Source organism: Nipponia nippon, unplaced genomic scaffold (genome assembly GCF_047370975.1).
Source record: "Nipponia nippon isolate SJK-2023a ecotype South Korea unplaced genomic scaffold, ASM4737097v1 scaffold_1, whole genome shotgun sequence".
Classification (NCBI taxonomy): Eukaryota; Metazoa; Chordata; class Aves; order Pelecaniformes; family Threskiornithidae; genus Nipponia; species Nipponia nippon.
Window position 1 is genome coordinate 123841262 of NW_028262290.1, and position 15796 is coordinate 123857057.

The window sequence follows — 15796 nt, forward strand, 5'->3', positions numbered from 1 at the left end:
GTAAGTTAATGTGTTAAACCTACTTGTAGCGAGTAGTTTGACAGAAGTCTTATTTATGGGAATAATGGTTTATGTCAAAGTTGTTCAGAGACTAGATGCAGTGAAACAGAGCCAGAATTACTTGCTTTAAACTGAATGATTGGCTGTGGTCCTGTCACTGTATTGTAAGACCCCACTTGAGCAACAAGAAAGTCTTTTCGTCATAGAAAGTGCCACCTGGCATACAGCTACAGCACAACAGAGTAGTCTAGGATGGAGCACAGTGCGATTTGTCTTCCCTTGCAGCTGAGGGCTAAGGTATCTGGTTTTAAATACTTACTGGTGACACTTACTTTTTTGAGTCTCTGTTACTGTAATAGAGAGAGCCTGTAATTCGAGGCCTACTCATGATGTGTTTGTAAAGAAGTGGTTCCTGATTGTCAAGGCAGTATAGCGTGGGAGAGTTGTATTCACGGCTGCTTAGATCATGTGTTAGTATTATCCTGTTATGAATGGTAGTTCCTTCAGTGGCTTCCTAATTTAGAATACATAGAATTTTCCTCTGTAGTTTCATAAATTTCCAATAAAAGCAACTTAAGCAGAGGGGTTTTTTGTGTTGTGTCTTTATTGCTTTTTGTTCATAAAATCTTGGTGAAGAGGGTAGTGTTTGAAAAATTGTATTTGAGTCGATGCTTCAGAATGAATGTAAAATGTTATGGATATTCCACTTTAGCAGTTTAGTTTGCAACAATCTAGAAAATACATGAGTAGTTATCTGAAAGATTTTTTTTTTTTTTTTTTAGAAGGCTTAGCTATGGAATATAATACTGCATTAAAGTGTCAATAAATACACAGAGTTATTAAAATAAGAAAATTATTATTTAAAGAAAAAGGGCTGAGTTTCAGGATACCATTGGTGAACTCTCTCTTCCACCACCCTCTTCATCCACCCTTCTTCTTATAAAGTGTTAGACTGTGAATGCTGCTAACAACATCTTTCAAACCTGCATGCCTATCATTGTCTCTAATGCTACTTAATTCTTTTAGAGCTTTTAGAAACGTGGGTTTATCTTGTAAATTCAAATTAAGACCCAGAGTAGAAGTGAAACCTGCTGATACAGTGGTTTCAAAAATCTGGTAACGTGGTACAGTTCCTCTGTTGTGGAATGTGTTCGTGATGATACTGTTTAGGAGAGCACGCATGTTTGTGAATGTGTATAAGTTGCTAATAATGTTATGTGTTACCAAAAATCCAGTTACATTATGGAATTAGTCAAAAGTGGAAACAAGCTTCAAATACATAGAGTAAGCTTTTCTTTAGGCTGCTTTCATTGTTTTATTTCCTAAACAGTAAGTGTAGATATGCATTGCAGTCTTTTCACTTGCTTTTGTTTAATGTACTTCTTTAAACAGGTTGGTATTTGAGTATGCAGCTTGATAATTTTCTTCAACAGAAAAGACTGGAAGAACCATAAAAACAGAGAGCATGATGGTTGTGCTCTGTATTATTGTGCAATAGCTTCCTTTCTGAGTTTATCAGAATTCCATGTTTTTTCCCATTTACATAGTCTGTATGACTAAATTTCAAGTGTTTAAGCATTACGACCTCAGTGGTCTGAAAAAAGTAAGTTATCTTCACTCATATATCTAAATAACTTGTCCATGAGTGAAAATTTGGGGTTAATAATAATCAGCGTGTACGAGTGATTTTTTTGAAGTGGACTAGGTTCCCCCTAGTGTCCTGGTATGAATGTTGTAATTCTAAACTGAACTATGGTACAGTCTTCCTGTAACCGGGAGAGCTTCCTTTTGGCACAGTTGTTCTGTTCCAGTGAGAACAGGGTGCCTTACCCTTTCTTTGAGACCCTGTCAATGACGCCTCAGACATCATAAATAGCTTTCATTAGACAGTTAACCTAGTTATAAATATTTTAAATTATGCATTTATTTGTCTCGCTATGCTTGAATGATTTTGCTTTTTCTATATATATGTAAAAACATACATATATTTTATTTATATATATATATAAAAATAGTGCTTCTGCTAGTGTTGATTTTGATAATCAAAAATGAAAACTGATTCAAATTTTAAAGACAGATCTTTTGGAAACCACTGTTTTTGAAGAAGTCTGTAAAAGGTTGTTAAAATTGGATACGAAATTACTGCTTTTATTCAAATTAATTACATCTCAGTCACAAGTGCTGAAATTGATTTTAAAATCACCAAAAGCTATATGTCATACTGCCCCAAATAGAAAATTTTATTCGAATTTCAATAAAAAGTACCATTTTCTACCAAAGTTGAGTGCCTTACCATCATTCAAATACGATTTCATTTCATTAAGGTTAGCGTGCAGTATAAGTCAGTTTGATTCTGTTTGTTCTGTATGTAGGAGATTTTTACATCACGCTCTTCAGTGATACGTTTCCAGCCTGGTGTACAGGCAGTTGATGTTTTCTGTAGAGTTAGTCCTGTGAAGAAATGTGAGTAATAGCAAATAATTTGGTGGCTAGGCTAATTTCTTTGTGCACGCCCTGACTTAAGCGAAGTACCACTGGAAAAAAGGGATGGGTATGCTTATAATATATATACAATCTAGGCAAATGAAAACTTTTATCATTAGAAACATGGGGAGTTGTCTAGAGGACAAGTATATTCAAATTCTTCCTATTTGAATATTTCTTTACATGTTGCTTTTAGCTGTAGGTGGGATTGTTTCAATATTGCCACTTTGGTTTGGTTGCTAAAAGTCTTCTAGTGAAGATGTTCTTCCCCCCTCAAAAAAAAACCCAGTTAAACACTCAAAGTTATGTTAATGCGTATATGATTAAGATATCTGATTGCATAAATTTGATATAGTAACACATCCTCAGGACTATAAACTGTAGTTGTTCCTATTTTATATGTCACAGTAAAAGCAAGTCTTGGATTATGAGCAGATGGCTTCTCTACAGATTTGATAGTATCAGAAAGACATACTTATTCTGGAGACTTGGTTTCTAAATCATTAGAAGTGTCATGCTTTTTTTTTTTTTTTTTTTTCTTCTTCTTTCTCTATTTTCCCTTATCTGATATTTGTAGATAATTCAGTTGGCTGCCAGATGCAGTTGCCATTGTCTAGATCAGCATCAACTCTTGCATTACAAATCCTGAATTACAAATGTTAAGATAAAGTTCTTGTAGCCATTGGGTATAGCATATTTGATTCATATTGCTGGAAGGTCTTTTGCTTAGGTCTCCAGTCTGGATGATGTATTTTATGTATCTGTCTTAATGTTTGGTTTACTGTATATTCAACACAGCATTTTAGTTTTCTGTCTTTTAATGGGATCAGTTATGTTCATAAGGCCATCTTAAAGCTATTGCGTCTCTTTTCAAGTTCAGGTAGAGAATGCAGGAGGAGAGTTTGTGTCTTGGGGCACGACTTGATATATTGAAGCCAGCTTTAGAGTTCCTAGGGCTGGTCAAAATAGCCGTGGTTGCATCTCAGGGAGCATGGGTCTGGTGTAAGCTTGCTCTACAAGTTCAAATTTGCCTTACAAGAAAATCATGGTGGTAGAATTTTTATGGGTGGACTTTATGCAAGGCAAGATCATTGTCTGTCTTCCAGAAGTCAATGTGAAAGCCAAAAGCCTGTCTAAATTCCTTGTCGTGTGTGCTCTAATTTGACTTAAAATCAATCTTTCCTTGAGCTTGTATTCGTGCTACTGGATGGCAGTGTTCAGATTAAGCTGCATGGAACTGCAGTCTGACTGTGGCTATGTTAGGAAGACAGGTAACTTCTGTTGCTTATTCCAAAATGATAAAAAAATGCCTCTGAATGGTTTGGGTAACCTTTTCAGAGAGCACCCTTTTTAGCAGTTGTTGGCCAGTTAGAACTCCCTTGCAAACTCAAATGTTAGTGCTCTCTGAAGTAGAGAATTCTAAGTGTTAAATCAAGAGTATCTAATTTGCCTGCTGCATGTTGGATGCATTCAACTTTTTTTACTAAATAGCCCCTCAAGTAATAAGTTTGCAGTAAGAGTCCTACAGCATTAGTTTTTCCTCTTCAAAAGAGAAATGCATGCATCTTTCTTAGAAGTGCTGTGTTGTAGATTGTCTTTTATGTGGTTATTCACAAAAGGAAAAAATGTAATAAAAGTAGTAAAAAAAAATCTTTCAGGAGTTGTTCTTGAGACAAAGGATGCAGTAGTTACAAAAGAGGTAGGTTTTCTTTTTGGCTAACTTTTAGATCTCTGTCGGATTTTCCCCTTGCGTTTTGTCAGTTGAACTTTCTTGTAAAATAAGTACCATGTACGATGGCATGCACGAATCTGTTGTGTTAGAATCAGCACCTTTTAAACTGATGTCTCCCAGAACCTCCTAGTGAGACACAGCAAAAACACTGCATTTCTTAGTATATCAGAAAATCAGCTGCTTTCTCTCTTTAAACAGAAACAAAAGGATCTCAGCTGTATAGGTTCAAATGATGTTAGACAAGGCAAATAAGAAATAGAAGTGGATCCCCTTTTAAATGTCCCTTCAGTGATCTTTCTGAAGGATCTTGGGCTGGCTCCTAGTTCTGACAGTTTTTTTGTCTAGCAAGATCTTCACTTATAAAGGTTATTTCAGATTTTTAAGATATTTTGTTGTGCTTTAGAATTGCAAGAGGAAAATGGAAGAAATTTCAGCAAGAAAGTACATGTCTTAAGATATGGCTTCATGCTAAGGCTGAGCTGGACTAATTAGGTCCTGGTCTCTGAAGGGGAACTGTCATTCCCCCTCTGTCGTGACTCCTTTCCCATAAGCTGCTGCAACTTGTGAAGCTGGCAAACAACAAACAAAAACCTCAAAAAACACCCAAGAACCAAACTGAAACTTAGTTTTCTGAAATGAATGTTAAGGGAGTTACAGGTTTACTCTGTGATCAGAAAAGCATCAGATCTAATGTAAGACATGTTATAATGTCTAGTCAGAATATTGTGAGAAGAAGGGGAAGTTGCATGAGCAGTCTCTCTCCATTTCTCCAAGCTGTTGATTTTACCCAAGCTGAGATGTGAAGCTGCAGCATTGAAGTGTGGCTCCACTACAGTCCAAGTCTGTCTCTGCTAGAGTTGCCCCATGGTCCTGCCCTTCCTACTCTGGGCTCAGCAGCCTCACCCGCTCTGTGCACCGCTTGCACCTCACCAGTAATGAGTGGTGTCGGAGCTGAAGTGGTAAAATATTGTCTGCGTGATTTTATTGCCAGATCAGTTTCCTGATCCAGTATGTTGTTGGTTCAGATGATTGCCAGAACTGGCACAAATTGGGAATTGCAGCTTTCTGTTACTGTCTGCCTTATTAATAAAATACATGTGGATTGCTAGAACTCGTTTTTTTGGTAGTTGTGAATTTATCATGGTAGAGGCTTGCTAATACACTGGTAACTAGTTGACATTCAGCATGTAACAGTGGTAATGGTCTGACTGGTATTCATGATAAATGTGGATTTCGGCTGTTTTGAAGTTATTCAGCATAACTTGGGAGATGTGATTTGTGGAATGTATTTTGTATTAAAATGATCTGCATACAACAGTGCCTGAAATCCTGTATGTTACACCACTTGGAAAGTTAAAAGTTTATGATGAAAGTCTGCCCTTGTTGAAATTGCAGTGGTCATGAGCAGGCCCAGAGTTTTACTTCCATTCTGCCTGCCTTCTTTTTTAAGAAATGTTGTGGGCCAGTGGAGCGCTGATACCTCCTGCTGTCTCAGTCCTGCTCCTGATGTTGGAAATGTTGCCTTACCTTCCTGTTAGAGTTTGCTGAGCTTTGATTTGTAGGTGGTAATTTTTCTTCACTGTAAGAGTAAACGTGTTGTTGGTAAATTATTACACAGATGCTTGATTTGACTGGGGTGCAATTACATGAACAGATGAGAATTCGAGAGACAGGAAAGCTGAAGGTGAAGAGTTAAGCCTTGAATTCATGTGAGTTGGTGAGATTCATGATCTTTCACTTTTCTATGAAGAGACAGACATGTAGGTGAATAATCATTCAAAAATTACAGCATTCACTGAAAGAGCAAATTTTGTATTTATCAGCTGTTGCTGTTTGATATTCTTGTCAAGGAACTCTTCTGTGTGGGTGTTGCTTGGTTTGGTTGTATTTGGAGAGTCTGTCCTAACTGGGTAATTGGATAATTTGACTCTTCCTTTCTACCCCACCCCTCTGGTGTTTTTTTTGTTTTCATTTTCCTTTTTTTTTTCCTCCTGAGGATCTGCTGTCAGGGAAAGGCTTTTGTGTGCCTATACTTCAAATAATGTCAGTACAAACCAGATAATTTTATCTGCCCCGTATTATACCGCTTCATATCTGGAGTCATTAGCTGTTCACTTCTAGGAGATGAATGTTAAGTATTTGTACAAGCGTACATTTAAACATATGGCCTTGGTTAGGTGGCCTTAATAATGTTGAAACAGCCCTGGTTTATAGTTCTTGTGAGCTTGCACAGTGATCTAAGCCTTCTTCAGAATAAAGAAAAATTAGAATATGTCTCAAAAATGCTGCCAAAATGCCTGGAGATGAATTTAGGTAAAAACAAGCGATGAGGGATATGTTGTAGTTGTAGAGTGAGCAGCTTTGAATTCAGAAAGCATCCTCGTTCTTCTGCCAAAAAAAAAAAAAAAATCCCAACCAAACCACCCCAAAAAACCCCCAACAAATCAAATCACCCAACACCCCTCCCACCCCCACCCCCCCAGCCTAGCTCAGTGCTGTTCGCATGATAGCCACATGCTCATACATGTTGATGTGAAATTCTTCGTAGTGTTCTGTTTGAACATGGTGAATTTCTTCCATCTATCTCTACTGAGGGAAGTTTTTGAGTCCAGAAATAAGTACTCTAAAACTTTACACGCATCTTTTGTTTTTCTGCTTCATCAATGTATCCAAATCAGGATTGCAGGGTGATTAATGAAGTAGTCTATACAATAAGAGTCCATAATAATCTTGCTGTTGGTGACGATTCAGATTACAAATTTCAGTGGTATCCTCTCTAGAGAATAAGTATGCAGCTCTCAGGATGATGTGTAATTGTGTAATGTCAGGAGGACTCAAACTAACAATCCGCCTCATGCTCACTCCCAGCGTCCTGGTGGCTTGTGACAGCTGTCCTGCAATGCCCTGAGAAACCCAAGAGTCCGCTACTGGGGCAATACACCAGAGAATATTTGCACAGAATACATCTATGTATCTATCTTATCTATCTTTCTTCCCCCCCGCCCCCCCCCCCCTTTTCTTTTTTTGCAAACGCTCAATTCCATGTGTACGTGCTAATACAAACTGAAGTGAGCTGAAGCATGCTGTGCAGATGTACCTCTTGGGAACTAGCTCTTATGTGGAAATTGTATTCTGAAAAATACTTGTAGGCAGTCAAACTCTTGGTTTTTATGGATGGTTGTGTTTCATTAAATGCTGAGCCACTGCCTACGAAGGTTTCTGTGTTTCCCTTGCGAAGGGAATAACGTCTCCTTAGAGGAATAGCTTATATTTAATTTATGTGTAATAGAAAACTTGTAGGAAGCTGTTCTTCTTAACGTGAGTTAGTTGGTTCCCATTTAATAAGAAGCTGAACAAAACCATCTGTAGTGGTATTTGGCATACTAACATTAGAGAGTTTGTGTCATACAGCTTGCTCCTGCATCATAATCCCCTAGCACCTTGCCTCCTTTCCTGGCTCCCCCGTGAGCTGGGCTGCCATCCCCTGCCCCAATCCAAAATAAAGTCTTATTTAGAAGTATTGTCTTATTGTCTCATGGGTAAGTATTTCATGCTTTTTATATTATTTTCTAAAGAGAGGTGCTTTGAGTTTGATAGATGCTATCCTTTCAGCTACATGAAGAAAGGTGGCAGTGAACTGGGGTGGTTTTTTTGGGCTGCAACGTTAGAAAAGGCTGTCATGTTCATTTCGCATAATTTGTTCATATAAGGAAGTGTTGAGTTTGGATTACGGATGCAACTCTAACACCCACCCCCCCACCCCCAGCAGGTTTTTAAAGTATCAACAGAAACCTCATACCAGATCTATCAGTTTGCAGAGCTAGGTGTGTAGGTATGTCAGTATGGTCTCTTTGCAAGCGAACGAGCACTTGGTTTCCTTGTGTTCCTATACTAGGCTGATAGCTCTGGGCTTGAGCTCATGTGGTAAATCCTGCTGAGGGCACAGTCCTGCTCATCGCAGCTACTTTAAATAAAAATGTGCTCATGTCTTGCCATCTCGGAATGGCAGATAAAGCGCAGCTCTACCTGCTAGAGACTCTGCAGACCCTGCAATCAGGCAGTTTACTGCCACTTCGTGATAGACTGGGATCATAACTGCTCTCTCGTTTTAAGAGCAAGATTTGGAGGATAGGAAAGAAGAGGTTGTGGCTATGGTAACATATGCAGCTTGCTGGTGTGTTAACGCTAGTGTTGCTGTTAAGATGTGATAGGGGATATTTTTACAGATTGATCCAGAAACCAGTCATAACAAGTGACATGAAAATTACTCTTCTGATACATTGTAAATGTTTCTGCATTCCACCCCATGGCTAACAGAGGTTTTGGAATTAGTCCAATTTAGTTACCTGTACTGCTTACAAGGAAATCATGGGCTATATATCGCTTGTCAAAAGATGAGAAGTTTTGCTAAGAGCTCAGATGAAATCTTTCTTTTCTGTCTGGAGAACAGATAAATATTTTTTTTTTTTTACCTGCCTTTCCAAAAAAGTGCCTTTATAGCTAGAGATAAGCTCAAATAAGTGGAACTTGAAGGGTTATAAAAGTGAAAATTAAGAAGGAGAGATTGATGGACGAATTGTATGTTTCATGATAGCTACTTCTGTTTATTTTTATTTTTCTTAAAAAAAAAAAGCCCTCATTCACTTCATAAAGATTCTATTGCAGCATCAAGCATATGATTGAAATATTGCTGCAGCACAAATAATTTTGCTCTGAGTTCTCACAGTGTTGTCACTGAACATGTTCAAGGATGTGATAATTTTGAATATATTTGCCTACAGTTTGTTTTAGAATACTTCTGTAGTTAAGCATGTTGAGACAGTTGCAGTTTGAAGTTGCTGCGTTGTTTTGAATCTAATGTGAAGCTTTTCCCTTGTATTTATTCTTAGGTAAGAGCAGATGTTTATCCACAAAGTATTTTGGTATGGAACTTAAAAGACAAAAACTTCCATCTGTTTGAAAAAAAAGCTTGTTTATATTTTAGGATATTACATTTTTCAGCTTGGCTGTACATGCACAAGGTCTTTGCTTTCTTTCTTTCTTTCCTTTTTTTTTTTTTTTTTAAATGAAGAAAGCTTGTGAGTGGGTTTTTTGGTGTGTGTGGTTTTTTTTTGTTTTTTTTTTTTCCCCCAAGACTGAGTGACTGTTAACTAGGAATTGGTTGACTACAGAGTAGAAAGAGATTTCAATAAACTGCTTCAGAGCGGCTTTTTATTTTTTTTTTTTTTAAGTTTCCAAACCAAGTAAGTATTCTTTCCAAAACTTATAAAAAGAAATAAAAAAATCAGTGTGATTCCCAGGCCTGCACCCCCTTCTATCCCAAAGGAATAGACAGCCTCTTCCCCCTTCACACACACACCCACCCCTGACCTAAACAAACCAGCTTTTGTACTTTTAGAAATTGAAGTACTTCTAGTACGTATTTATGCTAAGGAAGACCGCATTACAGTGCGGGAGAGCCACCAGAACACAATTCAGCATAGCTGTTCCGGTATTCATCTGAGTAGCTGAAGAACTGTATGAATCTGTGCTCTGCATTAGGAAAAGAATAAGTTTGGTTTAGGATGCTCACTTGAGAAGAGGTCACTAAGAGTTAGGGTATCCGATATTTTTGTTTAAGTTTGTTCTTGCTATATGAGTCATTTAGTTTACAGTCATTTACATATAGCAACAGAGAGGCCTCCAATAGCTTGGAAGTGAAAAGATTCACGCACATGTTAGAGTGAACATCTATTTACAGAGTGGAAACAAACTACTTTTAAACTCTCTTGTCAGCACTATCTGAGAATACTTTTATTAGTCTACGGTTAGAGAATTTTCTGGACTGAGAAAGGCAGTGAGGGGAACTGAATGTGGTCTGCTGATTCCTGAACTACTAGGTGATAAATACCATCTTCACAGTTGCACAGTATGTTTCATTGGCTGGTGGTATTTGCCCCAAGTTTGTGAACAGTACGTTATTTGTTTTGTTTTGTCCAAGTTGTTCGTTGGTTGGGGTGGCACCAGTCCAGCTTCATTACTAGAGTTCTCGTCATCCAAGAAGTAGGAATGAAAGAAGAAAAAAGAACAAGGAAGGCAGTGTCATGTCATGAAGGTTAAGTTATGGATAATGCCTTAAAGAGCCAGTTTTCCTATGCGTTACATCATGGGACAAGGAGATTAAGGTATGTTACTGATGAGGAGGGGAAGAGTGAAATGAAGCTCTGAATTTGGTCTGCTGGAGTGGAGGTTGCATTTTTCTAAGGTTGGCTTAAGCAAGGAAAAAGTATAGCTACTCATATCATACCTGAAAGAGAGCCATCTTACTCTGGGAGGAGACATGAAATTAATTGCAGCTAACAGCATGGCTTTTTTAGCTCTTCAATAGGAAAAAAAAAAAAAACCTAAAACACGAGCATTTTTTTTAGTAAACCCTGGTTTATTTTGCTGAACAAGAATATATGGCTTATGTCAAAAAATCCTGCTTTGGAATGAGTATTCAGTGAAAGGTCGGTATTACAGCTATAAACACACTTAGCAGATGTTTGACTTCTGGGTTGTTCTTTTCTGGGACCCGAGGTACAAATGTGCTTTCATTTTATAGTGCTAATGAAGTCTTGGATCAGAACAAAAATATAACCTTGGAGCTGTTCTTAGCTGCTGTTGATGCAGAAAATGTTAAGTCTCAAACTCCGTTTCAGTTCCTTTTTTGGTATTCTCTGAGCTGGAATTGAAGGCATGCCGTCTCGCCCATTCTGCTCTTGTGCGACCCTGCGGTAGCTGCAATCAGTGGCCTGGGAGATGAGAGGCTCGCGAGGTAGCGATTGGCTGCGGGGCTGGGGAGCAATTTCCCGGAGTACATCTGTGTCAGACTGAGCGAGCTAAAGCAGTCATGTATGCGCAGTCTCTGATCTCTTGGGAGGTTCGTTACAGGGTCTCGTACAAGGGCATTCTCCGGTCCTGCGCATCAGCATGGAAGAAGCTCGTCCAGGAAAGAAAATGCAACCTGTATGTAAATAGCAGCTATATAACTTAATAATGGTTCGAATGTGCTTTGGTGCAAGTGATATTTAGCAACTGTCTTTCAGAATGGTGCGCTACCTTAGACTCACTGGTTTTGGATGAAATTTTCAAAAGATCTGGTGATAAAAATAATACTTGAAGCAGAGATTTCTGTATTAGGGAAGATATTTTCTGTGTAGTTAGAATTGCTTAATCATAGGAACTAGCTTGATCCAGAAAGAAAATATTCTTTTACGATAACAAGAGTATACTGCCAGATTTTGAGAGTGGTTGAGTGTTGTGGTTTTGGGAGGTTTTTTTTTTTTTTTTTTTCATTTGCATTATTTTGAGTCAGCCTTTCTTAATTTGAAGGTTATCAGCTGTGGCTTTGAGTAATTTTGTACAAGTATAGCAGAGAAGTTTCTGGTAAAGCATCTTGAAATAGCCTATTGATTGTTCCTTATGACAAAGAAAAAGTGAACTTAATGAGCTGTGTAACTGAGGTAAAATGTTCATGGAGGTAGTGTTTGTTTTCTTCGGACTTCAGTGGCATAGCCACAAAACTCCGCTTGCGGGGATTTCTACAATGAAGCAGTGAACTCTAGTATTAGTGTTACAAGCTGTTGCTTAGCTCGTGTACGGGTAGTCTTTATCACTGCCATTTAACTGCAATGCAGTGGGATGCTGTAATTGATATTGTAATAGAGATTACTACTTTAGAGTTCCCTGGAAACTAAAATCTACGGGATGGAATTTTCCTAAGCTGTAAAGCTTTGAAGACCCCTGAATTGTTTTATATAACTTTTATAAGATGGCCACTAAATTTTCTATTTCCTTTTGTGAGCATAAGAAGAGTTTCATTTAGACATATTAAAATGCATCTGATTGCAGTGGTCTTGTTTGTTAGGGTCTCTGTAGTACAGCGATTGATTTTTGATTTCGATGGGGGTGCTGCCTTCAGCTCTGGACACAGAACTCTTCGCAGGCACGCATATGCCTAGAAGACTAGGCAAAGATCAGAGGTGACTAGTTATAAAGATTCTACTACTGTGCATACTATAGTCACAAGACTGTTCACGTTTGAATGAAGCAGTGCAATGTATAAACTATATGCTCCACTCATTACAGTGTTATGCCTTAAAATTTAGAGAAACTTCAGTTTGGCTATTGGGAAACTGATTATTTTTTTTTTAACTGTAATTTTAGAAATTGAAGTAAATGGAGCTATGAATTTTTGAATGAAATTTAGTGCTGTGAGGCAGTGATAAAATGCAACTTTGTAAAATGACTACTATAATGTTAGATATGCAACTTGATATCTTGTGTTGGATTGGTGACATTATTTGCTAACTTTATGCATGGTGGTAGATTTTCTGGCGTGCAGAACACTTGGGTTGAATTCAAAGAGGCTTCTAACTTTAATCGAATGTTCTCTTGCATTTTAGTAATTCCTTAATATTAATCAAGCCATCCCTTTTTCTTGTGTTTGTTCTAACCCAGTTTTTTTTTGACAAATTGCTGTGGTGTGCTGTAGATGACGGCCAGTGGCTACTGTGACCGGTCTCTTGTCAATGTTTATGTTTCTTTTTCTCCCAATTTAATTCTGTGTTCAGATTAATGCAAGCACTTCGTGTTTACTGTCCAAAGACTAGTGTCTGATTTGTCTGGGACATGGCTTGTTTTGCAGGTTATGGCGCTCAATGTGACAGTGGCCAGACTAATGCCTGCTAGAACCACTGAAATAAAATTATTTGTAAACATTAAATGTTCAACTGTTCAGGAAGCAAAACATTAACATGTTTAGAATGGCTTTTTTCCAAAAGTGTGATGTGGGGGTTTTTTTGTTGTTGTGTGGTGTGGGTTTTGGGGGCTTTATTTTTTTTTGTTTGGTTTTTTTTTTAATTTATTTTTTATTATTATTAGCACACATACATTTCTTTCTTTTCTGTCCTCCACATACAGTTTTGGAAAAGGAAAAGTAAAAGTAAAATGCAAGTTCTGGAGAGTCTTACTGAAGTCTGTTGATGTCTATTGGACATATTTGTCCAAACTGAAGGTTTGTATAGCTCCTGTGTTTTTTGTAAGTCTTCTAGAAGCAGATTGGTCAGACGTATTTAGTAGGGTAAGCTGAGCAGTTAATTAGAGGATTAGTAGGCTAGAAAAACTTCTCTAAGTATTCCTAACCTCTTTCGTTATAGCTATGGTCTTACTGAAATCTAAGCGTCAGACCTTCCTGTGAGGCTCTGAGTATGGCTTTGATTAGGAGGGATCTTCATTTACATGTGAGGATAGTTGTGTAAAATAGTAGTTGTATAACCACAGATAAAATTTGCAAGAAAAGCGGGGGGAGGGAGGGGCGACACCAAAACCCTTGAGCTGTACTGGAGTCTTTCCTGTAGTGCTCGAGCAATACCTACTGCTATGGTAGTAGGAAAAAAAAATCTGGAAAGCAGCTGTTCCTGTGCAAATGAGACCATAGCAAATACGACCAAGGGGGAACTCATCAATATGGTACACGTCCTATTTTAAAACTGGCAAGTGTTCTCTTTGTGAATTATTATTAATTTTGCTCTCATTGATATATATTTAGAGGGCAAGGCCAGCTAAAAATTGTGTGCTGACAAAATGAGACAGGGTCCATTTATATTTGGTGCATTTCCCCTTGGTTGTTAGGTTGATGTGCTTGATTTAGGACTGGTAGTGTTTCATCACTTTGGCAACTTCTGTAGATACAGTATTGCTGTGTAGAGCAATGCTGTGCCCAAAGAACGTACGTCAAATGCATTTACAGGACCACTTGTGCAATTCAGCTAAAGACTGTTTAATAGGCTGAATAATACCTTTACTTACTACTATTTAGAAAGAACTTTGATTTTTTTCATATCCTGGCTGTCCTTCAAGGAGGCAGCAACCGGAGATGCCTGCCCTCCTGCACACCATAGGCTCATCTTACCTCTGGTTTAAAAGCAGAATCAATCTGACAGAGAAGTAAAACAATATATTTAGAACTTACCAAGTGCTGCTGTTAGTCATTCCTGCAGGTGAACCATGTCAAAAAGCCCTGCCTAATCTGCTCACTCCTAACTAAGGCTACTTGATGCTCTGCCTGGGTTGCAGTGGGAGACCTATGGTATAGACCTAGTGCTGATGATTGCCAGAGGTAGAACGATTGTCATTGAACTCCGCATACAGTAGTCACAGATGGCATTAACAAATACACTAATTTTTTGGTTTCTTTTCTTATCGCTTCCAGGGTTGCTGTCACTGGTAGGCTTGTAGCCCTACAAAATTAGGAGATAACACTGGGCTTGTTGGACCCCCGCCCCCCCCCCCCCCCCCCCCCGTATCGGTGCTTATTAGCTTGCAGTTCTGGGAGACTGAATGGATAGGGAAGAGGCTGTATGTGCATTCTGTATTTTGTTTTCTGACTACATGGAGTATTATGTGTGCTTAGAATAAAAATGCAGTCTTCTGAAACAAACCACTTGGGAAATGTTGCTGTGAAAATGAATTGTGAATTACTCTACTGGTTCATAATTATTCTGAACAATGTATTTCAGTACCTTTGTGACAAAACAAATGAGTTTGTGTGTATATCTATTTGTAAAAACAGGTAATTTAAAAAATATTTTATATATGTGCATACACATCTGGAAAACTGTTGCAAAATCAGGTTTTGTAGTTCCTCTTTAGTTATCTTTGAGATGTGTAGTCAAAATCAAGGTTTTAATTTCTTTTTCTAGCTAAATTTTTATTTTTCAAGCAGAGCAATATTGGTAATTTTTCTTTATTTAATTTTACTTTTTTGTTAGTGGAGCCTTGATGGCTATCATATCTGTCGTCTGAATGCAGATTCAACAAAGTGTGAGGGCTGATGATAGAACAAAAATACTACTTTGACTATGCTTCCTAGATCTAGGTCAAGCCACCGTTTTGATTTCTGTTTGCACTGATTTGTAAGTTTATTGGGAATTTGCTGTAGGCTGCTGCTGTTGTATCCTCTTGGAGACAGCATCCTGGATTGGATGGATGGCTTGATCCAGCTTAACTGCTCCTGTATACTGATGATGAAAGAATGAAGAGCGAAGTACAAAGAGCAAAATGCACTGTGCAAAAAATATTCATTTGATCTTGGTATATAAATCTACAGTACCATGCTATATGGGTTTACCAGTTGGGTATGTAAGCAGTGTCTGCTCATGTTTTGAGAAGAATGGTTTGTTGGTGCCACATTCCAGCCTAAGAGCTAAATCCCATCTGCCAGATCTGGTATCTCTACAAAGGCAGAGACGTATCCATGGGTTCTTGTGGGAAGGAGGGGGGAAGTATTTGCCCTCTTTTAAAGCCAGAGAGGATGGGATATAATTACAGTCACAGAGCAATATGTATGTTCACTGTGATGGTGTAGGTAGTTGTAGTAGATGAATATCAAAATTAGAAGTTTTAAACTCTTGGCCAGGGACAGATGTATAAGGGAAAAAAATAGATATGAACACACCTACACCCCCCCCCGTTTGTTTTTTTTGTTTTGTTTTGTTTTTTTCAGCATTTGCATCTACTTGAATAAATGCTGCAGTGAAAGTTCTTTGTAGCGTGAAA

The 15796-nt window shown here is 38.1% G+C and overlaps 1 protein-coding gene across 7 annotated transcripts in view; it reads left to right on the forward strand.

The window, feature by feature from the left end:
• The window catches only part of SLC4A7 (solute carrier family 4 member 7), a 100472-nt gene that overhangs the window by 16189 nt on the left and 68487 nt on the right, over positions 1–15796 (forward strand). Inside the window, exon 1 of one of the 7 annotated variants that reach the window (XM_009466433.2) lies at positions 11066–11203. The exons of the other annotated variants lie outside the window; for them this stretch is intronic. Coding sequence (XP_009464708.1) covers positions 11168–11203 — 36 coding nt within the window. The 5' untranslated portion in view covers positions 11066–11167. Of the gene's footprint in view, positions 1–11065; positions 11204–15796 lie in introns of those variants that run through there. 7 annotated transcript variants of the gene reach the window in all.